We start from the raw sequence: 19,754 nt of genomic DNA, 5'->3' as shown, positions 1-19,754 counted from the left end.
AGGCCAGGACTCTGAGGTCACAGCCCTGCTTCTAGGCTCAACCCTCAGCTCCTCACCACCAGGACCTGCCTCACCATGATGATCTGAAACCCTCCAAATCTGTGAGCCAAAATAAATTCTCCCTTAAGCTGCTGCTGTAAGATGCTGGGGTCACAGCAACACAACAGGAGCAACCAGAACCCCTTTCTTACATCTCTTGGAGGTATCCCACACAGCACAGAGATGCCACATGCTTGTGATATCACTTTGAACACTCACATTTTAGTCTCTGGGGTCATTGCTTTTTGTGGACAATCACTTGCCAAGTTACAAGGAGACTATTTTAGCTTAACTTCTCAACACCCTTTCCACATTCCCATTGTAATCTACATATGTGTAGTTCATCTTAAGATGACGGCTATCCTCTTGTATTGTTTTGCAAAGCTTTGAGATTGTCTTTATGAAACTCAAAACGAATTTTTCACCACAAAATTTTTTTTTTTAAGTAAGGGCACCCTGATTTCCCACACTCATCCACAAAGCCTTCTTTAACATATTAGAAAAGTACATCATAACACCACAGGAGCCGCCCATGCTGTGTTTCCTTCTGGAGGGAAAATGCCCTCCTAAACCCACGTGGTTTGTGCTGAAGCCCTGATCCTGTCCTTCCCTCTTTCATGACCCAGGTAAAGGGGCTCCCAGCACCCCTTTCCTTAACCCCAGTCTTGTTCTCTTCCCCGCAAAGAGAAAGAAATGTGCAGCCCTGAAACAGATGCTCCTGGTGTTCAATCAAGGAGGCTGCTCTGCTCCTGGGAGGGAGAGGCGCAGAGACAAGCAGAGCCTATGGCAAGAATCCTGCGGGGCAGAACTGCCATGTAGCCCAGCGACTCCACAGGAGGCAGAGGCTGTGTCTGGATGGCAACTCTAGGAGGTCACGTGGACAGGATCTGCTATCAGGCAGACGACACACTAGCCCACCGTCTACTCATTCATTCACCCACGCATTCATTCCTTCCGTGGACACTTAGAGCACACCATCTCCCATGTGCTACACCACACCCCGTGGCAAGGTTTTCCTTATTAAACAGGCTGGCTGCCTTTGTAACTCCAGTTTTACTGGAGCTCAGCCATATTCCTGTTGCTTCTGTACCCTAAGAACAGAGTGTATGTTAGTTGTGACAAAGGCGGTATGACTTGCAACCCCTCAAGTTCACCATATGGTCCATTATAGAGATAGTTTGCCAAATCTTGCTTTGGAAAATGCTGGATGAATCGAGCAGAAGCCCAACCCTCCGTACATTAATTAGGAGAGTTAACATTCTAATACATAGTGCTTAAAAATGTTAGTGTCCCTCAAAGCCCATGTTAATACCTAATGCCCACATGAGGATATCTGAAGGTGGGGCTCCGGGGTTGACTGTCATACACAGGAGACCTCGCAGAGAGGACAAGAGCACACACCATTGCGCCTTTGACCTCAAGGACACACACAGAGGAAAAGGCTGAGTATGAACCAGGCAGCAGTTCCAGTCAGATCACCAAGTCTGTCGGCTATGGATCTTAGGCTCTGCAATTTCCAGAATTTTTAGAAATAAGTTTCTGCTGTTTTATCAGTCACCAGTTTCTGACTGGTCATAGAAGCCCAGACCTACTGGTAAGACATGCAAGCTGCTCTGCTTCTAAACACTCTTCTTGATGCCTATCACCTAGCCCCTCCCCCAATTCCAAAGCCTCCATGAAAATGCCAACTAGAAAAAGAACATTGAATTCCAGAATAGATTGAATTGTGTTTTGCTTTTTAGACTTGTTTATGTGTACTAATGTTTTGCTTGCAAGTATGTCTGTGTGTCCTGTGCAAGTCTGGTTCCCAAGGTCAGAAAAGGACATGGGGTCTCCAGGGACTGGAGTTACAGGTGGTTGTAAACCACCAAGCGGGTGTTGGGGATGAAACCCCAGTCCTCTGCAAAAGCAAGTGCTCTTTTGTTTTGGTTTGGTTTGGTTTCTTGTTTTGTTTTTGAGACAGTCTCTTGAGCTGACCCGGAACTCACTGTGTATGCCAAGCAGGACTCGAACTCACAAAGATCCACCTGCTTCTGCCTCCCAAGTGCTGGCACACCCAGCTGGAACAAGCGCTCTTAACCAATGGTTTTTGATCCATCTCTCTAGCCCCTAGATTAAGCGCTAATGATAAACTATCTACATATGGATCTGAATGATGTAGCACATGAGTGTTTTAAAGGGGGAGCTATAGAAATCAAGTCCACAGTACATTAAAATATTTTAACACATGGTAATGTTACAGAAAGTGGTACAATTATATAATGAATAGCTCATAAAAACCACAGACCTGCTAGGCACTCAGAAAAGTAAAGAGCTTTTAGATCCTTTCGTTGTTAAGGCTCTAGACCCCAGTCCTTCAAATAAACATACCCATCACATAAAAGCACACTGAAAAGAACAAATATAGGTTAGCAAGAAGAAAGCAAGAAAAAAAGGTAAAGTCCTGTGTACGCGTGAACTGAGTTAGAAGCCACCTAAAAAGGAGACCAAAACACACATTGTTCTGATTGTTTGTTCACCTATTTGTTTTTAACACCAATAGTTCAAAAGACCCAGCCTCCCCCATCTCCATCGGCAGTGTCGCCTGACGCCGGTGCCCACGTGAGCACATCGACAGGCAGCACAGCCTCCCTGAGAAGTCACTGTAGAGGGCGGCACTGCTCATGTTACACAGCTGGGCATTGCCGCGCAGCGCCATCCAGAATTGTCTGCGGCGACAGACATGCTCTCCGTTTGCACTGGCCAAACCACCACTGCGCATGCCAGACATGTGGCTCCCAAGCACCTGAAATGCAGCTACTACAACCCACGCACTGCATTTCATTATTACAGTTACTTTTTGAGAATCCCATATATGAATACTGAGTTTACGTCATTTCCACTCCTCCATCTCAAATTCATGACCTCTTTTTTCCATCATTACTATTGTTATGCACACACACACACATACACACACACACACACACACACACACACACACACGCGCGTGCGCACGCGCGCACACACGCACACGCACACAATACACATACATACATCTTACTGAGTTCATTTAGTGTTGCTCATATGTACATGTATTTAGGACTGACCTTGAGATTGAATTCATACTTTAAAAAAAATTTATTTATTTATTATGTATACAGTATTCTGTCTGTATGTGAGCCAGCAGGTCAGAAGAGGGCACCAGATCTCATTGTAGATGGTTGTGAGCCACCATGTGGTTGCTGGGAACTGAACTTTGGAAAAACAGCCAGTGCTCTTAACCTCTGAGCTATCTCTCCAGCCCTCATATTTATTATTTTTATTGTTATTACTATTGCTGTTGCTACATGGGTGCTTCAGTGTTTCTAGCTTATTGGTTTTGTTTTTATGACATCCTTATGTAGTCCGAGATGACCTCAAGTCCAAACCCACAGGCTGAGCGTTGGGATTAAAGATGTATACCACATTGGGCTAAAAATATAAAGAAATTGCATTTTAAATCTTAAAGAATTAAAACTAACAGAACGAGAGCTGGGTGTGGTGACACATACCTTTAATCCCAGCTCTCGGGAGCCAGAGGCAGCTGATCTCTGAGTTCAAGGCCAGCCTGGTCTAAAGAGCATGTTCCAGGACATCCAGGGCTACACAGGGAAATTCTGTCTGAAAAAACCAATAAACAAACTTACAGGGCACATGAGGTTAGCAGCTACCATCCTGTACAGTGCGAGTCTGAAGTATTAATGCATTGACTTTACAGACTATTCTTGCCTTTCAGGAGAAGGCATAATTTAAAAAAAAAAAAAAGATACGAAATGGCTATCATTCCAATACAAAAGCTTACCATTCTTGCTTCAGGTGGTAGAAGCCTAGATTTCTGTTTCCAGCAATTTAATCTGCCTTTCCCTCTACCATCCAGGTCAGAAATACAACTCTTTCTCACCAGTTATGAAGTGTCACCCTGGAAGCTGTTGTCTCTATAAGGCTTTACCTATAAATAGAGCTAGGTTGGGTTCCCAGCATCCGTATGGCTATAGCTGCAGTTCTACAGGTTCCGGCGCCCTCTTCTGGACTCTGTAGGCACTGCATACAAGTGATACACATTCAGACAAGTAGGCACTTGCGCATACACTAAAGAAACACTATCAAAATGTTCTTTTTCCTCTTATCAAAATTAAAACTAAACATCTACTTTTACATGCTAGTTCATAGAAGGGAGAGGAAAGCCAGCATGGGCTGTGTAAGAAAATGGAGACCACGTCTGTGAAGGTTACTCTTGTCACTACGATTGCACTGAGGGACATCTAAGGAGATTCACGGAGCACACTTCTAGGCATGTCTGTCAGAGTACTTCCAAAACCTGGCGTGTGGGACAGCAAATCAGAAGGGACCTGGCTGAAAGAGGGTGGCGCCATCCAGCAGGCTTGCCAACAGGAAAATGTAGAGGAAGCCAGCCAAGAAGACTGGAGTCACACCTTCCGGAGTGGGTGGTCTGTTGCTGACGCCGTCACCTGCCGGCATTGTAGTCCTGAGTGTTGTGTAGGTCCCCTCCAGCGGCTCTCCAGGCCTTCAGCCTCTCTGAGGCCTCCCTCTACTTGACCTTAGCTCTGGCTGTTCGGTGTGCAGATGGCCACTGAGGGAGTATCCAGCCTCAGACTGTGTAAGCCACTCTAATAAATACTCTTGGATACTATACACTACAGCTCCTGTGCTACAGAGGCCTGACTAACGGCATAGTACAGCAGAAGGGATGACCAACTGAGGCCAACATGTTAGACATGAAATAAAATTAGGTTTAGGGACAAGCTAATCGAGCAATAAGGGTCTGATTACTTATGCAAAACTACTATAGCCAGGTGTTTTAGGAATCCAGAAATCTGGCACATATGCCATATGCTATGCTGTATGTCACATGTCACTAGCAGGGTCTGCAGGCAGACTCTCTCCTTGGGTTTTTTTTGTTTTGTTTGTTTTTTGTTTTTTTGTTTGGTTGGTTTTTCAAGGCAGGGTCTCTCTGTGTTAGCCTTAGCTCTCCTGGAGTCACTTTGTAGACCAGGCTGGCCTTGAACTCACAGTGATCCAGCTGCCTCTGCCTCCTGAGTGCTATGATTAAAGGTATGTGCCACCACGCCCTGCTATGGCCTTGGGTTTTCAATCATGGCCGTTTACGTTTCTAGCCCAGCTCCCTAGCCCTGCCTACCCAGCTAGTCAACTGCTGCTGTCATCTCACGGCCACCTAAGTCAACAGTGACTCAGCAAATACTCATTACATGTTTACTGCACACCAAACACAGTTCCAGGGGTCTGATTACCCCTCAGTGAGGTCTCTACCTTCAGGGTCCCTACCTTGGAAAACTGCTTCTACTTCAGTGTGCAAGCCAGGAAGAGGGACAGTTTCTTTCCCAGAGTTCCCACTAGTTACTCAGTCCTAAATTTACCTTCCACATCTGCACCTACTCACTTCAGTTCTGATCTCCATTGCTAAGCACCTATAGACTAGGCCAGGAGCTGTTAAACAGTGACAATCCTGCCCTTGGGGGTGTATCCTGGAAACACCGGTATTTGTCACAGCTCAGGGTTTGCCTAGTGTCTCACGGGTAGGAGTCAGGGGTGCTGCCACACACCGCACAGTGTAGGTCCTTCACATCAAAGAACTCCCCCATCCTTAAATGTCAGTGCTGAGATCTGGAACTGACTTGCACAGACAGGAGAGGGACGCACACCAGGAGTTTATATTGTCACTTCCTTGAGAAAACGCTGCGCTTCAGGCGTATTGTCGTGTCATACGCATGACTCTACTGTGACCTCTGACCAGACACTATTCAAGCGAAGGTGTTTTCCCATACAAACTCAGTCAATACTCACTGGTGCATGTTCTCCACTCCCGCTACGATCACGATGCAGTAGGAAATCCCACTTTGTACGAGAAAGTGTAAGGCATACCTAGAAAAAGTAAGAATGCATTAGGAGCAGCCACAAACATCAAGTTCAAATGCTACAGGTGGAAAAGTACAACTGTACCTAGAAAATTATCATACCCTGCACCCAAAAAAAGACTGAAACTTCCCAGACCCAAATGACATTCTTCAAACACCCTGGACAAGGAGCTCCATAGCTCAGGCCAAAGGAGATGGATAAATAAAACCAACCCCTATCAACCCAGCAGTCCCCAGCCTCCGCATAACCTAACAGCAGGAAAGCAGCGGGGTGGGGGCCATGTAGATCCAGGATTGCCACCTTCTTCATAAGTCAAGGAACAGAATTTTTAAAAGGAGTAATAAATATGGCTTCCAGAAAAGTCCTGACAGAATGCCTGCTATTTCCCCAAACTTCTCTAGGTCTAGCCTTCTACTTTGTGTTTACCTTTTTAATGGTGTCATTCACAAAACAAGTTACTGAAAACCACCTAAATCTATTCTCACTGCAGTGGCTCAAGTCAGGTGAACTTCCTTTAAATACATAGTGATTTACTACGACTTGTTTGTACAACACTCTAGTCTGCATGACAGCCCTTTCTAATAAACCAACATCGAAATCACGCCATTTAATGACAAAACCAATTTATCCATTCACTTCACAAATTTCAGGCAAAATATGATATGGACTTCTGGAACTAACATCAATCCAAACCATCCCTGAGATCACACATCACACATGTACCTGTGTACGTACGTACACACACACACATACACACATGCGCGCGCACCCTCTTTCAATTTTCTTTTATGATGGCATGATTTTTAGTAAACTGTTGCAATTTTTATATATAAATTATTAATAAGGATTTTAACATATGATTAAAATTACTTTTTAACTTCATTATAAACTATCCGATAATATGACTGTGGGAAAATGCTTACACATTTTTCTATAGACATAACACAAATAAAGAGTAGGCCCCAAGACAGGCCTGTAGAAGATAGTATAGACCAGGCCAGTCTGCATCTCTACACACACACACACACACACACACACACACACACACACACACACACACTCTGCCCACATACAAATACACACACACCACATACACACATCCAGAAAACAGCTATGACCTGGAGTGTTGCTATACTCAGAGGGCTATGAGGAGACAGGAAAACACACAAGTATAAATGAAAGTAGAATGAAACTTTAAAACAATTAATTGAAATATCCACCTATTTATTAACAACAACCGTTCACTAACAGACCTTTGGGAATGTTCATGGGGATTTCTGGGTACATTAAAGGACTTTAAATACTTAAACATCTCTTCAACAAGGTGGAGGAGCATGTCTGACAAGTCCTGCGGAAATCATTTTCCTTTCTAGGTAAATTTCTATGGGAAACAAAGACTTTGAAGCCAACAGTTCTACTCCTCAAACATAGCCCTAATGGCTCGATGGTCTTCAGGTTCATGCTCCCAGAATGCTTAGCTGCCTTTTGGTATAGAGTAACATTTAGGCAACTACCTACCATGCTAATCTTTGCTGCAGTAAGTCAGGCTTAGCAACACCGACCTGTTCTGAATTCACCTGTTTTGTGGACTCCATAGTTAGCAGCAGGCCTCTGCTCTACTCAGTCACTACAAGCAGTGACATTCCCCACGCTGCCCCTCACTGAGCTCTCCTCTTAGCAAATGGGCACAGGAAGCGAACTCTAGCCACTTCGGCTGTGGGGGACTATAAAGTAGTACATGGAAGAGTTGCCTGGGTCTAGAAAGCCGCACAGAAGAAGCTAATTCAGCACTACCTAAAAAAACTGTAACAAGGAGACTGGATAAACGGAGAAAAGCCGGATCTTGACCAACTGGACAATGGAAATGAAGTTGGAGCCTCCCTAATTCACAAATCACTCAAAAAGTTTCCAATTTTGGAGCACCCCAGAATGCAGGTTTATTTATTAAAGACCTTCAACCAATGAAGTCTATACAAATATTCCAAGTCAGACACTTCTAATCCCAAGAATTTCAGATAAGGGGCCCTCACCCCGTTACACATCAGTCCCTGTACATGCTAACCAGTACTGTCTCGGGCTCCAGGCCTCGGCAATTAATCTCTGGCTCCATTTTACAGACAGGTAAAGCTAAGGAGATGAAGTTAGGGTGCCCAAAGTCAGCAGCTGCCAGTCACAGAGCACTGAGATTCCATCCGGCTCTGTCCGGCTTCAAAATCTAAGCTTTCATGACCCTACACTCTCCTGGAAAGTTTTTCCTAGGTCTGCTGTTACTGTGTGCACACATGTGTGTGCCAACAGTCCTGTGGAAGACAGAGGACAGCACACAGGGTCTGTCCTTTCACCCTGTGGCTCCCAGGGACCAAACTCAGGTTATCATGCTTGGTGGCAAGCTCCTTTACCCACTGAGCCATCTCACTGGTCCATCAATACTGTATAGTCTTATGAAAGGTATTTAAATTAATAATAATTGTTATAAGATGCTTGTAGGCACTAAAAAAAAAAAAAAGAAGGAGTAGCTAAACAGAAGTAGGTGAAGCGAGCGATTACATTTACAGAGCAAGTAATTCCTCCAAGGAGAAGTTGTAAAAATCAGTGGTAGGACTGCCTCTTAGGAGGAAAAAGCAGGTGCGTGCGCGAGCACACACACACACACACACACACACACACACACACACACACACACACTCAAATGCAAAGCCAAAGAATAACCAGAATATTTACCATTAACTAATTCCATCTAACAAAAGTTCACTTGCTCTCCCCCTCTTAACTAAAGAATTCTTTTTCTTCAAATCCTTGTGTTTTCAGTTTATTTTCACTTTATTCCTCCAAAGTTATTTATAGAAAAGAATTTTTTTAAAGGTCTCTCTTTTAAAAATATAGAACCCAATTGAGTAAATATATATCTTGTCACCATATATTATGTGAAACTTGACAACTTAACCTTGAGTTAAAGCCTGGTACGTGTGATGCCGTGTTCTAAGGTACCCATGAAGATTGAGCACAGCGAGACTCCTCAGCAAAGGACTTCTAAGAGAGGGACTCACTCACTCTGCCCCCACTCAACCCTCCCCGCCCACATACTCATCTGCTTTTCCACAGACCACAGACCAATCTGAGCTAGAAATGTTCCCTAACCTTCATGAAAACATGCTACACAAACATACGAGAGACTGAGCTATTGGGGAGTGATGTACACACTGAGACACACTCCAAGATGCTTAAGGAAGTAGGGGAAGATAAAATAAGGGCCAGATGTTAATAACTGTTGGAGCTGAGAAATGAGTGTATTACAGTCCATCACATTATTCTATGTTGGGAAAGTTCTATGATGTTTAAAAACATACACTACCTCCTTCCAGTCAAAATAGAGAAAACCGTGATTATATAAACTTGATTGACACCAACCATGAAGTGAAAAGGATCATATGCTTGAATCCTAAGAAAATGGCAAAATCACAACACTGCATACACCTACCACAGCAGGGCAGCACCGCGACCTATTAGACAGCCAGCCAAGGGCAATACGGTAAAGATGGAATAGATTTTGCTCAGTTGATTGATTTGTGATAGACATGGATAAATTATTCTTAGTTGATTGTTCATGAGGTCCTGGGAGACATGTGTAATTGCTGAGGCAAAGGGCAGATTAAGAAATAGCAGGTGTCGTGGCCCTTGTAAAGGAGAAAACACAAACACCTGAAGACAAGGAAGCACTACCTAAGAGTGGCACCAGCCATCCAGCCCACCATGACAACCACACAAGCACAGATCAAGCGAGGACACATCCCACTCTCTCACAGCGTCTCAACCCAGACAGGTGCCTGCAGAAGAGCAAGCCCAGGGTCCCCATCTGGGAAGGGTGGGCCCCTTCCAGTGCTCACCCAAGCGGGAAAGTTGCAAGTCATCAAGAAGGCCTTCCACACAGAGGCTTGTCAAAAGTGACTGAGCACCTTCCTGCCCTGCTTTCCTTGGTCAGACACGCCACGGGTGCCAAGAAGCAGCACAGGCAGTGCCCCGAAGTGTAAACTCTCAGGCTAGCCCAGTGAGGAAGACTGGGGTGTGTGTGTGCGTGCGCGCACACACACACCCCAGCACACACACAGACACAGACACACACAGGACCCTGAATAAAAACTGGGCTCTCTCAAATTTTCTCTACTAAGAACAAACAAAAGCCTCTTGTGCCAATAGCACAGGAGTCAGTCAAATGAGCTTTCCCAGACTCATGAGAGCCAACAGCACACAGAAAACCAAAGGAACAAACAAAACAATAATTTACTGGTTGTCTCAGCATAAAATATTTGCAAGATGGGTAAAACGGACTACTTAACAACAGACTGCCTTTCATAACTTATAAAAAAATAAGTCTTCTCTAAGACAAAAATCAAGAGATCCCATGCCCAAGCCATCATTTCTAGATTAAGGGTAAAGATTTTGGAAGTTAGCCTTGAAAGAATACTTTGTAAGGACATCTCAGAGCAAAACTCTATATAACGTAACCCTCTGTACACTCAATTCCCAAATATACCTAACAGCACCCATTTAAACATGATCAAAATCATTACTTACCATCCAAAGCAAAAAAATGCAAGATAAAGGCCCAAAAGGGTAGCAACTACGTGTCTGATAAAAGAACTAGTTTTGCTTGAATGTAGATACGTTCGAAACCAAACGGCTGCTAACAAGGCAAAGAGTTGGCACACTACAAAGTTGACCTGTAAAGAAAAATTAAAATTTTGTGTTAGCAATAGAAGGGAAGCCTCCAATCTTACACTTAAATTCTAAGGACAAAAATGCCAGTTAATATAAAACTGAAGTTTACAAGAACAACAACAACAACAACCAAAACCCTCGAAACCAATAAACACGGCATTCCCCAGGGAGGAGCTTCAAGCTTAGGAGATGAGTCAATATACATTTCCTGTATTGCACCTGGTAGAAGACAGGTGTGCAAAGGGGAGGACGGGTGTGGCAGGATACCTGGAAGAAAGGGACAACGATGGGGACATAGGGATGAAAATCACAGGGCATTCTATGGGTAAAAGGACAGAGAAACCATTTAGATGACTCAGTTCTTCACAACTGGTAGAAAAGTAAAGCTCCAAGTTCCCCACAATGCTCAGGGGGAGGGCCCAGCTCCCCTGAGTCCCCAGAGGCTACAAACAGCTCAGGCCTTCAGAGTCAGTGCAATGGGGACACAGGACTGTCCACAGAGGTGGGAGCTTAGTGGAGCTGCTGTGGTCTAAGCATCACTACTGAGGCTGGGAGGATGGCGAGGGTGAGTGACAACAGGTAAGACACAGAGTCCTGGGTGTGTGTTGGGCAAGGATCCCACACCTTTCCTGAGTCTGGTAGGGCTACTGTTAAACTCCCCACAGCACTCTGTGCTTGGAGCCAAGCTCTTCACAGGCAGAGGCAAGCCTGAGGGTGTTCTCTCCCCACCCACAGGCCTGAGATCAAGGGTCTCTTGTGGAATGTAGAGGCTTAAGGACAGCTGCCCTTCTCTCCTGTGAGACTCAGTCTAATGAAGTGTGCAGGAAAACACTGCTTAAAGCCTGGATATAAAACAGCCTCTTCCTACAGCTATAGACAAGTAGATTCTTGCCTCGCGTCGTGAGAAGAGCAGCCGGCACTACTGTCTGTGTCTGAGACCACTGTTCTCTGAAACACGTTCAATGCCAGGCAAACATCTTTCTGGTGGGTTCTGGCAATTGCTTTTCCTGAAGAGTTTTAACTGAGTTTCCAAAAATTTGCCAAAAGTAAATACGTAAGAAAAATCACTATTCTTGACACTAATTACTGCTATATATCTATTCACTCCTTAGACTTTATAAACTTTCAAGTACTTCAATCCTTTCTCCCAAATAGCTCTTATTTAAACAAATTTGCAGAGTATTTACAACAGACAAAACATAAGCAGTCTGGAAACAAAGCCTTAACCCTATTCCAGGGCAACCAGAATATAACAGAAAAAGCAAGGAGATAGACAGGAGCATCGGCAGACATTAGCCAGCCTTTTAGAAGCTGTACAGAAATGTTCTAAGAACACGCTTGAGTGGTGAATGTCAAAAGCAGGCGACAAAGGTAGGCCAGAGCACTAGTTCCCAATGCTGGCACTGCACCCCGACCCCTGGAGGAGCTTGCTTTCTCCCCAATGCTCACCCTCTTCTCTCTTCACATATTTATATAGCATAAAGGAAGTTGTGATTGTGATAGAAACGTCCTAAGATGAGATTTTACAGACTCTTATAATCGTCTAGCCTTAATGCCATGGTCTTTCACATCACAGACACTGAGACCAGGCCTCACTCAGCACAATCACAATTTTTGCACACAAGACTATATATATAATTTTTTAATATCCAATATAGATTCCTATAACCTAAAGAATGAGAGCCCTGCGCTGGACAATAAGGGAAAGGACGTCCCGAGGAACCAATAATATAATGGGTGCATTTGGTGAGCAAATGGGTGTACGTGAGATGAGGGAGGGGGGAGCTCAGCATGGGCACTCTGGCTGTAGAATAGAGAACTGCAGCGCCTCCCCTCCTCTGCCTTGGAAGGCACAGAACAAGGTGTATGTAGAGACAATGTAGAAGTTGGGGCATGTGGGCCAATCAGAGCAACAGGGGTCAGGGCTGGCTAAGCCACGAGAGCCCGAGAAAAGGCAAGAGCCATTGGTAGAAGATGACAACTTTTGTCAAGACCAGGAAATATGGACAAGCAGCCTGTGGGAAAATAGACACTAGCCCTTCTGCTTGTGTGGTTTACTGGGGCTCAGGGGTCACGCGCACTCCCAGACAGGGGTCTAGACCTCCAGAATGGTCCTAGAGGCTTGAGGTAAAAGTGAATCTGAGAGCTGTGGACACAGTTGGAAGAGAGCTACAGAGACAGGGGATGGTTTTGGGTAGGACCCTGAGCCCTATAGTGCTAAAGGACCCCAGCAGCAGAGAAGGTGACAGTCTTGAGATATATAAAAGACCCTGGAACAGGTGCAAAGACATGAGGCCACTGTCACCGTACAGGTGGGGCCGGCAGTAGTTCCAATCCTAGCAGCTCTCCACTACTCTCTGAGAAGTGTCTCCCAGTCACCCACTCTCTTCCTGGAGTGAAGTCCAAACTGGCCGTGTGATTGGGTAACCACAGCTTTACTGGTGAAGGTGGCAAGAATAGCTGAAAGAGTCTCACAGGCACATTTTGTAGATCAGGAAATTGTCTTGCTATTGAGGTGGTTTCACTGAACCCACAGTGTAAAACCGTTCATCTCTGTTAGTTGCCCAGGAAAATGCATGGGATGCAGCCCTGCAGAAAAGAGCCAGGCCAGGCACAGTCCCAGAGCCTATCTGAGTGGACACTGAAAGTCAGGGGAGGGGATGGTCCTTCCGGGCACAAAGGAACCCCAGGCATTCCTGGTGAGAGACCTTCGGGCAGACCCACGAGATGGGCACTTAGGGTGTGGGAACCCTGGAAGAGAGGGCAGAAACACCCATGAAAACCACAGGATATGACTGCGGAGGGGTGCAAAATACTGTGTCTCCGTTAGAAAAGACTGGATGACACAAACACATCCAAACACTCACATCGTTCTTTTTAAAGGTCTAAACGTAAGGCTTTCCCAAACAGAAACCACCTTAGTTATCCTTCCACAGATGAGGAAAGTTGGAGAGGCAGCATCCTGGGAAGGGAGGGTGGGAAAGAGCGTGTGCAATTGAAAGGCCAAACCCAGTAAGAACACACACTGCCCATCACACACTCGCTTCTGATCACGTTAGCTCCCCAAGTCCTCACAACAAGGAGTTGTTCCCCATGTCGTACTCAGCTAATGTTCTAAAGTTGAGATCACACAAACTATGGGGTGACACCCCAGTCAGAGTTGGTTGATACTCTGCTGGGCCAGGTTCTACTTTTGGGGTGTTCTGAAGGCCAGACTCAGCTGCCACAGGCAGGATTCCAAAAGAGACAGACACTGTCATCCCATCTCACTCCACAGATGAGAGGCTGCTTTATGGAAATGTCAGGCGTGGTTCACGGTATGTGATGTATCACCTGGTATGGGGGGCACACACCTGGTATGGGGGGCACGCACCTAGCACGGGGGGACACACACCTGTAACACCAGCACTCCTACTAAGGTAAGCGGGGCTGTGAGCCTAAGGCCAGCTCGGCCACACAATGAACTCTTGTCTTAAAAAAAAGAAAAAATAAGAAAGTTGGTGTATATTTGGCTTGTTCTAGGTCAACTTTTTATACATGATTTCATCTAAAAGAAAAGTTTAGAATAAAAGGATTTGGGTTTTTTACTTTTAAAATATTTATTCTCTCTCTCTCTCTCTCTCTCTCTCTCTCTCTCTCTCTCTCTCTCTCTCTCTGTGTGTGTGTGCGTGTGTGTGTGTGTCTGTGTGTGTGTGTGTGTGTGTGTTGTATATGAATGTGGCATACGTGTGCCACAACGTGCACTGGAAGCCAGAGGACAATGTACAAGAAGCTGGCTCTCTTGATGGCCCTTAAACATATTCTAGAACTAGGAAAGCCAAAGTTAGCATCTATTTTTCTCTGTGAAATAGAATTGAATTACCTGTCTCAGTTTATGTGCTATTTGAGTTTTTAAAAATGTATTTATTCTATATTCTTCTACTACTCTCTTTTCTTTTGCCTTCCATGCCACTCTTTGACCCTGTCTCTCTCTTTTATCCAATATGACCCATGTCCTTCTAAGAGAAGTAAGAAGGGTAAGTGAGATGGCTCAACAGGTAAAGGCACACACCACCACACCTGAAAACCTCAGTTAACATCTGGACCCACATGGTGGAGGAGAAAAATGATGCATGCAAATTTTTTTCTGACCTCTGTGCCTGTGTGAGTGAGTTCATATATACACACACACACACACACACATACATACACAACACACATACACACACACACACACACACACACGTAAAGCTATCCTTTTAACAATACAATCAGTTGTATCAGCAGGTTGCACACTGTTAGAGTCAACCAACCATGGGCTGAAAATAAGGCATCTGTATCGAGCATGTCCAGACTTTCCTTTGTTATTCCCCTACAGTCCAGGGAAGCAGCTGTTCACACAGCATTTACAATGCTCCAGGTGTCCCGGGCCATCTAGGGATGACTTAAATGAACGAGAGAATGTGTACTGCATGGTAAGTGCTGAATATTCTATGAAAAGGACTTGAACATCCACAAACCCTCTCTGGCAGGGTTCTGGAGCCCAACTCACCCAGCACAGAAGAGCTGTATCCTGTTCCGGTTACCTGATATTTAAAATGATGACTTTGAATAAACTGCTTTCAGTAATTTGGGTTTTCAAGACAGGGTTTCTCTATGTAGCCTCGGCTGTCCTGGAACTCTCTTTGTAGACCAGGCTGGCCTGAAACTCAGAGATCCACCTGCTTCTGCCTCCCGAGTGCTGACATTAAAGGCATGCGCCATCACTGCCCACTCTCAGTAATTTGGAAGTGGGAAATGGGAAAGGGAGGAAAGAAAACTGAGAACTTTGACTACTTCAAGGCTGACTCACTAAGCTCCTCATTAATACATAAGCCTTTGTAATCGGCTGCACGTAAAAATACTTACAAAAGCCTCAGCTTGAGATGCATCAAAGAAGCTGCTCTTTAAAGTGCTTTTTCTACTCATCAGTGAGGGACATGCCACTTAACTCTCAGTGCCTTGTGCCACTTCAAAGTAACAGAGACAACACTAACTAAAGGACATTCAAAGAAAGTAGTAACGTCCCAAATAAATCTGTAAAAGCAATTAGGAATTTTATAAGATTTTTGAAGAGAACAACAGACGTTATAAAAGAAAAGATTGACAGGTTGGTTTTTCTAAAACTATATAAAGATCTTAAGACGATATACAGGGGAAAGAAGGCAAAAAATAAGTTAAAAGTGAGGGAAAATACTGCAAAACTGCAGAAAAGGAAGTCACTTGTGGGAAAAGTATGACCTACACAAGAAAACTGGACAAAATTGCATAGACGATTTATAAATATCAATGTCCAATAAAACCGTCAAAATTTCTCTCCTAATTGTAAGGAGCACAAACTAACCCATTAGCAAGGTACTGCACTCCAACTCTTTAATGGAGGGATACTGGTAGCAGAGCGGTGCTACAACAGGGCCAGATCAACCATGGTCAGCTCTGTCTTTTTGTCTGAGACATCTCAAGAATGATGAGGAGCAAAGGCTTCTGTGTCAGCCCATGACCAGAGATGGAGGGATTTAAAAAAAAAAAAAAAAAATGATGTTTTATACCGTATTAGTCATGGCTTGTTACTACAGCAAATCCTAGCTTATCCTAACTAGATGTGAAAATTAACACCATAAATAAACATCCTAAATAAAAAAGTAAGAGAATATAGCCTATCTAACACAAATAATTTAACAATGATAATTTATAGATAAAAACAGATTTCTTATATAAATACTTGAGACTTCTATGCAGCAAAAGTTGCACAGTGTAAGTAACAGTGTAGAAAAAAAAAGACTAAGCATCTCTATGAGACACATGACAAAGGATCAGTCTATATTAAAATATACTCCTGCCAGCAACTAGGGCAGTGAGCCTGGAGGAGGGTCAAGGCCGGGGCAGCCTGGACTTCATAGTGAGACTGTCTCAAAAGTAACTAAGATATGTCTACAAAGAACTCTTAAAAGATAGTACAAATGTCTACAAAGAATTCTTAAAAGATAGTCCGGGGTGGGGGTGGGGGTTGTCATACAAAAGAACCTAGTGTACAAGTCATGAAAATAAATCACAGATTAGATCTAATCAATTTTTGTTGCTGTTTTGTTTTTTCAAGACAGGGTTTCTCTGTGTAGCCCTGGTTGTCCTTGAACTCGCAGAGATCCCCCTTGCCTCTGCCTCCCTAGTTCTGAGATGAAAGGTGTGCACCACCACCACCCAGCTAGAATTAAACATTTTTAATGTGGTAAAAAGATTCATGTGATTTGTCTGTTTTGGCATGGACTATGATCACCAAGATGTACTGTAAGTGAGAAAGTCAAATAACAGAGTGAGAAGACAAGCTGGCGCGTGTGCAGACATGTGTCCAATAAGCACCTGTCTCTACTGACACAACCTGCTGTGTGCTCCGTGCTAGACACTCATCACCATAGTCTACCTGTGAGCATCTACCATACTTCACTAACTGCAGGTAGCACGACCACCACCGGGGAAGCACCAGGCACTCTTAGAGCCACCAACCACAGGCTATTCTGTTTCCATGTGCTGCAGCCTAGAAAACGAGACATCAAGGCATTAGATGAAATGGAGAGAATTGAAATGCCCCAGTGTGTGCAAGCTTACACGCACAATAAAGCCTCCTATGCAAACTATTCCATCCCCAGGCGTCTCCTTCAATCCTCACAAGACGACATCACCAGTCTGGGGATGGCTGTGGTACTCCCCCATGCATTTTCACACCTCTGTGCATTTTCTATATTGTATCACTCTGAATGTTTACCTTTCTAAATGGTAGAAGCCAGACTGAGCTCCCGCAGTTACTCTCAGCACTTTGTGGTGGCCGTCTGGACGACACACTGCACTTCACTCACTGGCCTGTTGCACAGTACTCTGTTGTGCGACTACATGGGTGCAGACTCACAGGTAAGCGTCTTCCACTGAACTACATACATATGGCTAAATTCTCTCCTAAGCAGCTTGGGCCTGCTCAGGCACCCACTCAGCAGGAGTGCCACCGCTCCACATGCCTGGCAACATTTGGTACTGCCGACTTTGCATTTTCACCGAGTTAAAGAACAGAAGATTTTATCTCACTAGTTTTTTTTTTTTTTGAAATGTCATTTTTTTCATAGATCTGTTGGACATAAAGCTTCCACTTGATATCCTTTTCCTGTTTCTCTAGTGGGTTTAATTTTGCTCATGACTATTTGAATCGCTGTTTTGCAGACAGCGTCTCCCAGTCTATGGCTGGCCTTTTATATGTATCCATGGCTGTTCTGTAACAGCAGTTTCCTCTGTGGGACACGTGATCTTTCGACCCCACGCACATCGCTGCACGACCTCAATATGTGATGTGCATCTGTGCATGTGTTGGGTTGTTTTTAAAAGAAAAATCAGAAAACAGTTGATGAATCAGAAAATAAAGGTTCTGAGTGAAAAAAAAAAAAAAACACTTTGGACATTAATGTTTATCTGTTTCCTGTTTTAACCATCTTAATGCTCCTGGAGCCAGCAGCCCCATTCCAAGTAGGATGTCTTATGCATTCACAACTGTGTTTTTCTCGATGCTCAGGTAATCAGCAGCATCTCCACTTTAAAAGAAGACAAGACATGACAGATTCAGGATGTGCGTCTCCCTCTGGCCTCCCAAAATGGACCTTCCCCAATCTGTCATCCACTGAGGGTGCACACAGGCTTATGTGTGCAGCTAATGATCATTAGATGCACACAGTCACCTTCTGTTTGAGCAACAGGCTGCATTTGCTCTTTTTGAATTAAATTTTATTTACTAAGAGAGGTGGAAGGGTCCCTAGGTGTTCAAAATTCATAGCAAACAATGCGCTTACCACAGCGATTTCCTAGCATGCCTACACTGTTCACTTTGATAGCTACGAGCCACATGTGGCCGTGAGTGCTTGTCTGTGGATACTCTTTAAGCTGAGATGGGTCTTAAGTGCAAATATGCACTGACTTCAAAGGCTTACTGTGAATAATTTCTTAAAGCAAAGTACTTAATAATAATTATATAACCAGGAATAGTGCCATATGCCTACAATTCTGGCACTTGTGAGATTCCAGCAGCTTGATTCCAGGACTGCTTGAATCCCAGGAGTTCAACTCTAGCTTGGGCCACATAATGAAATCCTTTCCCAACAAAACAGTAGTAACAGTATACAGAGCATGTTGAAATAATGTTTCAAACTTGCTTGTTAAAGAGATCACAAGCATCCACTGACTTCAATGGAATGCCCTGTTCTAAGGCTACTTTGTAACATTATGGTGTCTTACAAAACACACATCCTCAGTCCCTCCACAGGAACAGTACTTGTGAGGCTGCACTGATGAGAAAGAGGCGGAAAGGGAGTGAGGCAGACAGCCAAGAGCCAAAAGTCAAGGGTGTTCTCGCAGGCTCCCAAGACAGAACACCTCCAGCGTCAGGGATGCTGCGCTCAGCTCCATCTGGTACAGCTGGTGCTCAATCAGCCTCTAAAAGGTTACGGAGACTCTGGCTACCTCTGTGTTTGAAACGGGACTGAATTTTTTTTATGACTTCTCCAGGTAAAACTCATGTGCAGCTAACTGTAAAACCAATGTTCTTTCCAGCCAACACATTCTGCTGCAAATCAACCTCAAATTCAAGCAGAAATTACAGGGCCCAGATACGAAGAAACATGTTTTAAATCTTTAGGAGTCTATACTAGTTAAGTCCTAAAAAAGACCCCATTACACACCATCACATATGCCAGACTTTAAAGTCTAGTAGTGTCAAGTGTAGATGCCAGTGTCTGAGTAATGGGATTCTCACACAAGGCCAACATCAACCTTAGAAAACTGCTTGGCATTTTCTTACGGAATTGAAGACGGTCTACCTACAGCCAACCACTCCACACTTACGGGTACAACATGGGCACTGAATGGAATATAGACAATACGATGTTCAAACCCAATGTTCATAATAGCCAAACGCATTTTTAAAAGCCCTCAATGGTAAAATGGCCAAGCTTACTGTGATGTATTCATCCAATGAAACACTAGACAGAGTAATGGAGGTAACAGAATAGCCTCTGACAGGAGGCATGTAACAAGAA

At 44.2% G+C, this 19,754-nt stretch overlaps 1 protein-coding gene across 2 annotated transcripts in view; it reads right to left on the bottom strand.

Annotated features, from left to right (window-relative positions):
• The window catches only part of Mboat2 (membrane bound O-acyltransferase domain containing 2), a 125,806-nt gene that overhangs the window by 71,089 nt on the left and 34,963 nt on the right, over positions 1-19,754 (bottom strand). For both annotated transcript variants that reach the window (XM_051144107.1, XM_051144098.1), the window contains exons 2-3: positions 10,525-10,670; positions 5,881-5,958 (exon numbers count right to left, since the gene is read on the bottom strand). In XM_051144107.1, coding sequence (XP_051000064.1) covers positions 5,881-5,958; positions 10,525-10,670 — 224 coding nt within the window. The remainder of the gene's footprint in view (positions 1-5,880; positions 5,959-10,524; positions 10,671-19,754) is intronic.

Source organism: Acomys russatus, chromosome 1, assembly GCF_903995435.1.
Source record: "Acomys russatus chromosome 1, mAcoRus1.1, whole genome shotgun sequence".
NCBI lineage: Eukaryota > Metazoa > Chordata > Mammalia > Rodentia > Muridae > Acomys > Acomys russatus.
This window is presented reverse-complemented; position numbering and strand designations above follow the sequence as displayed.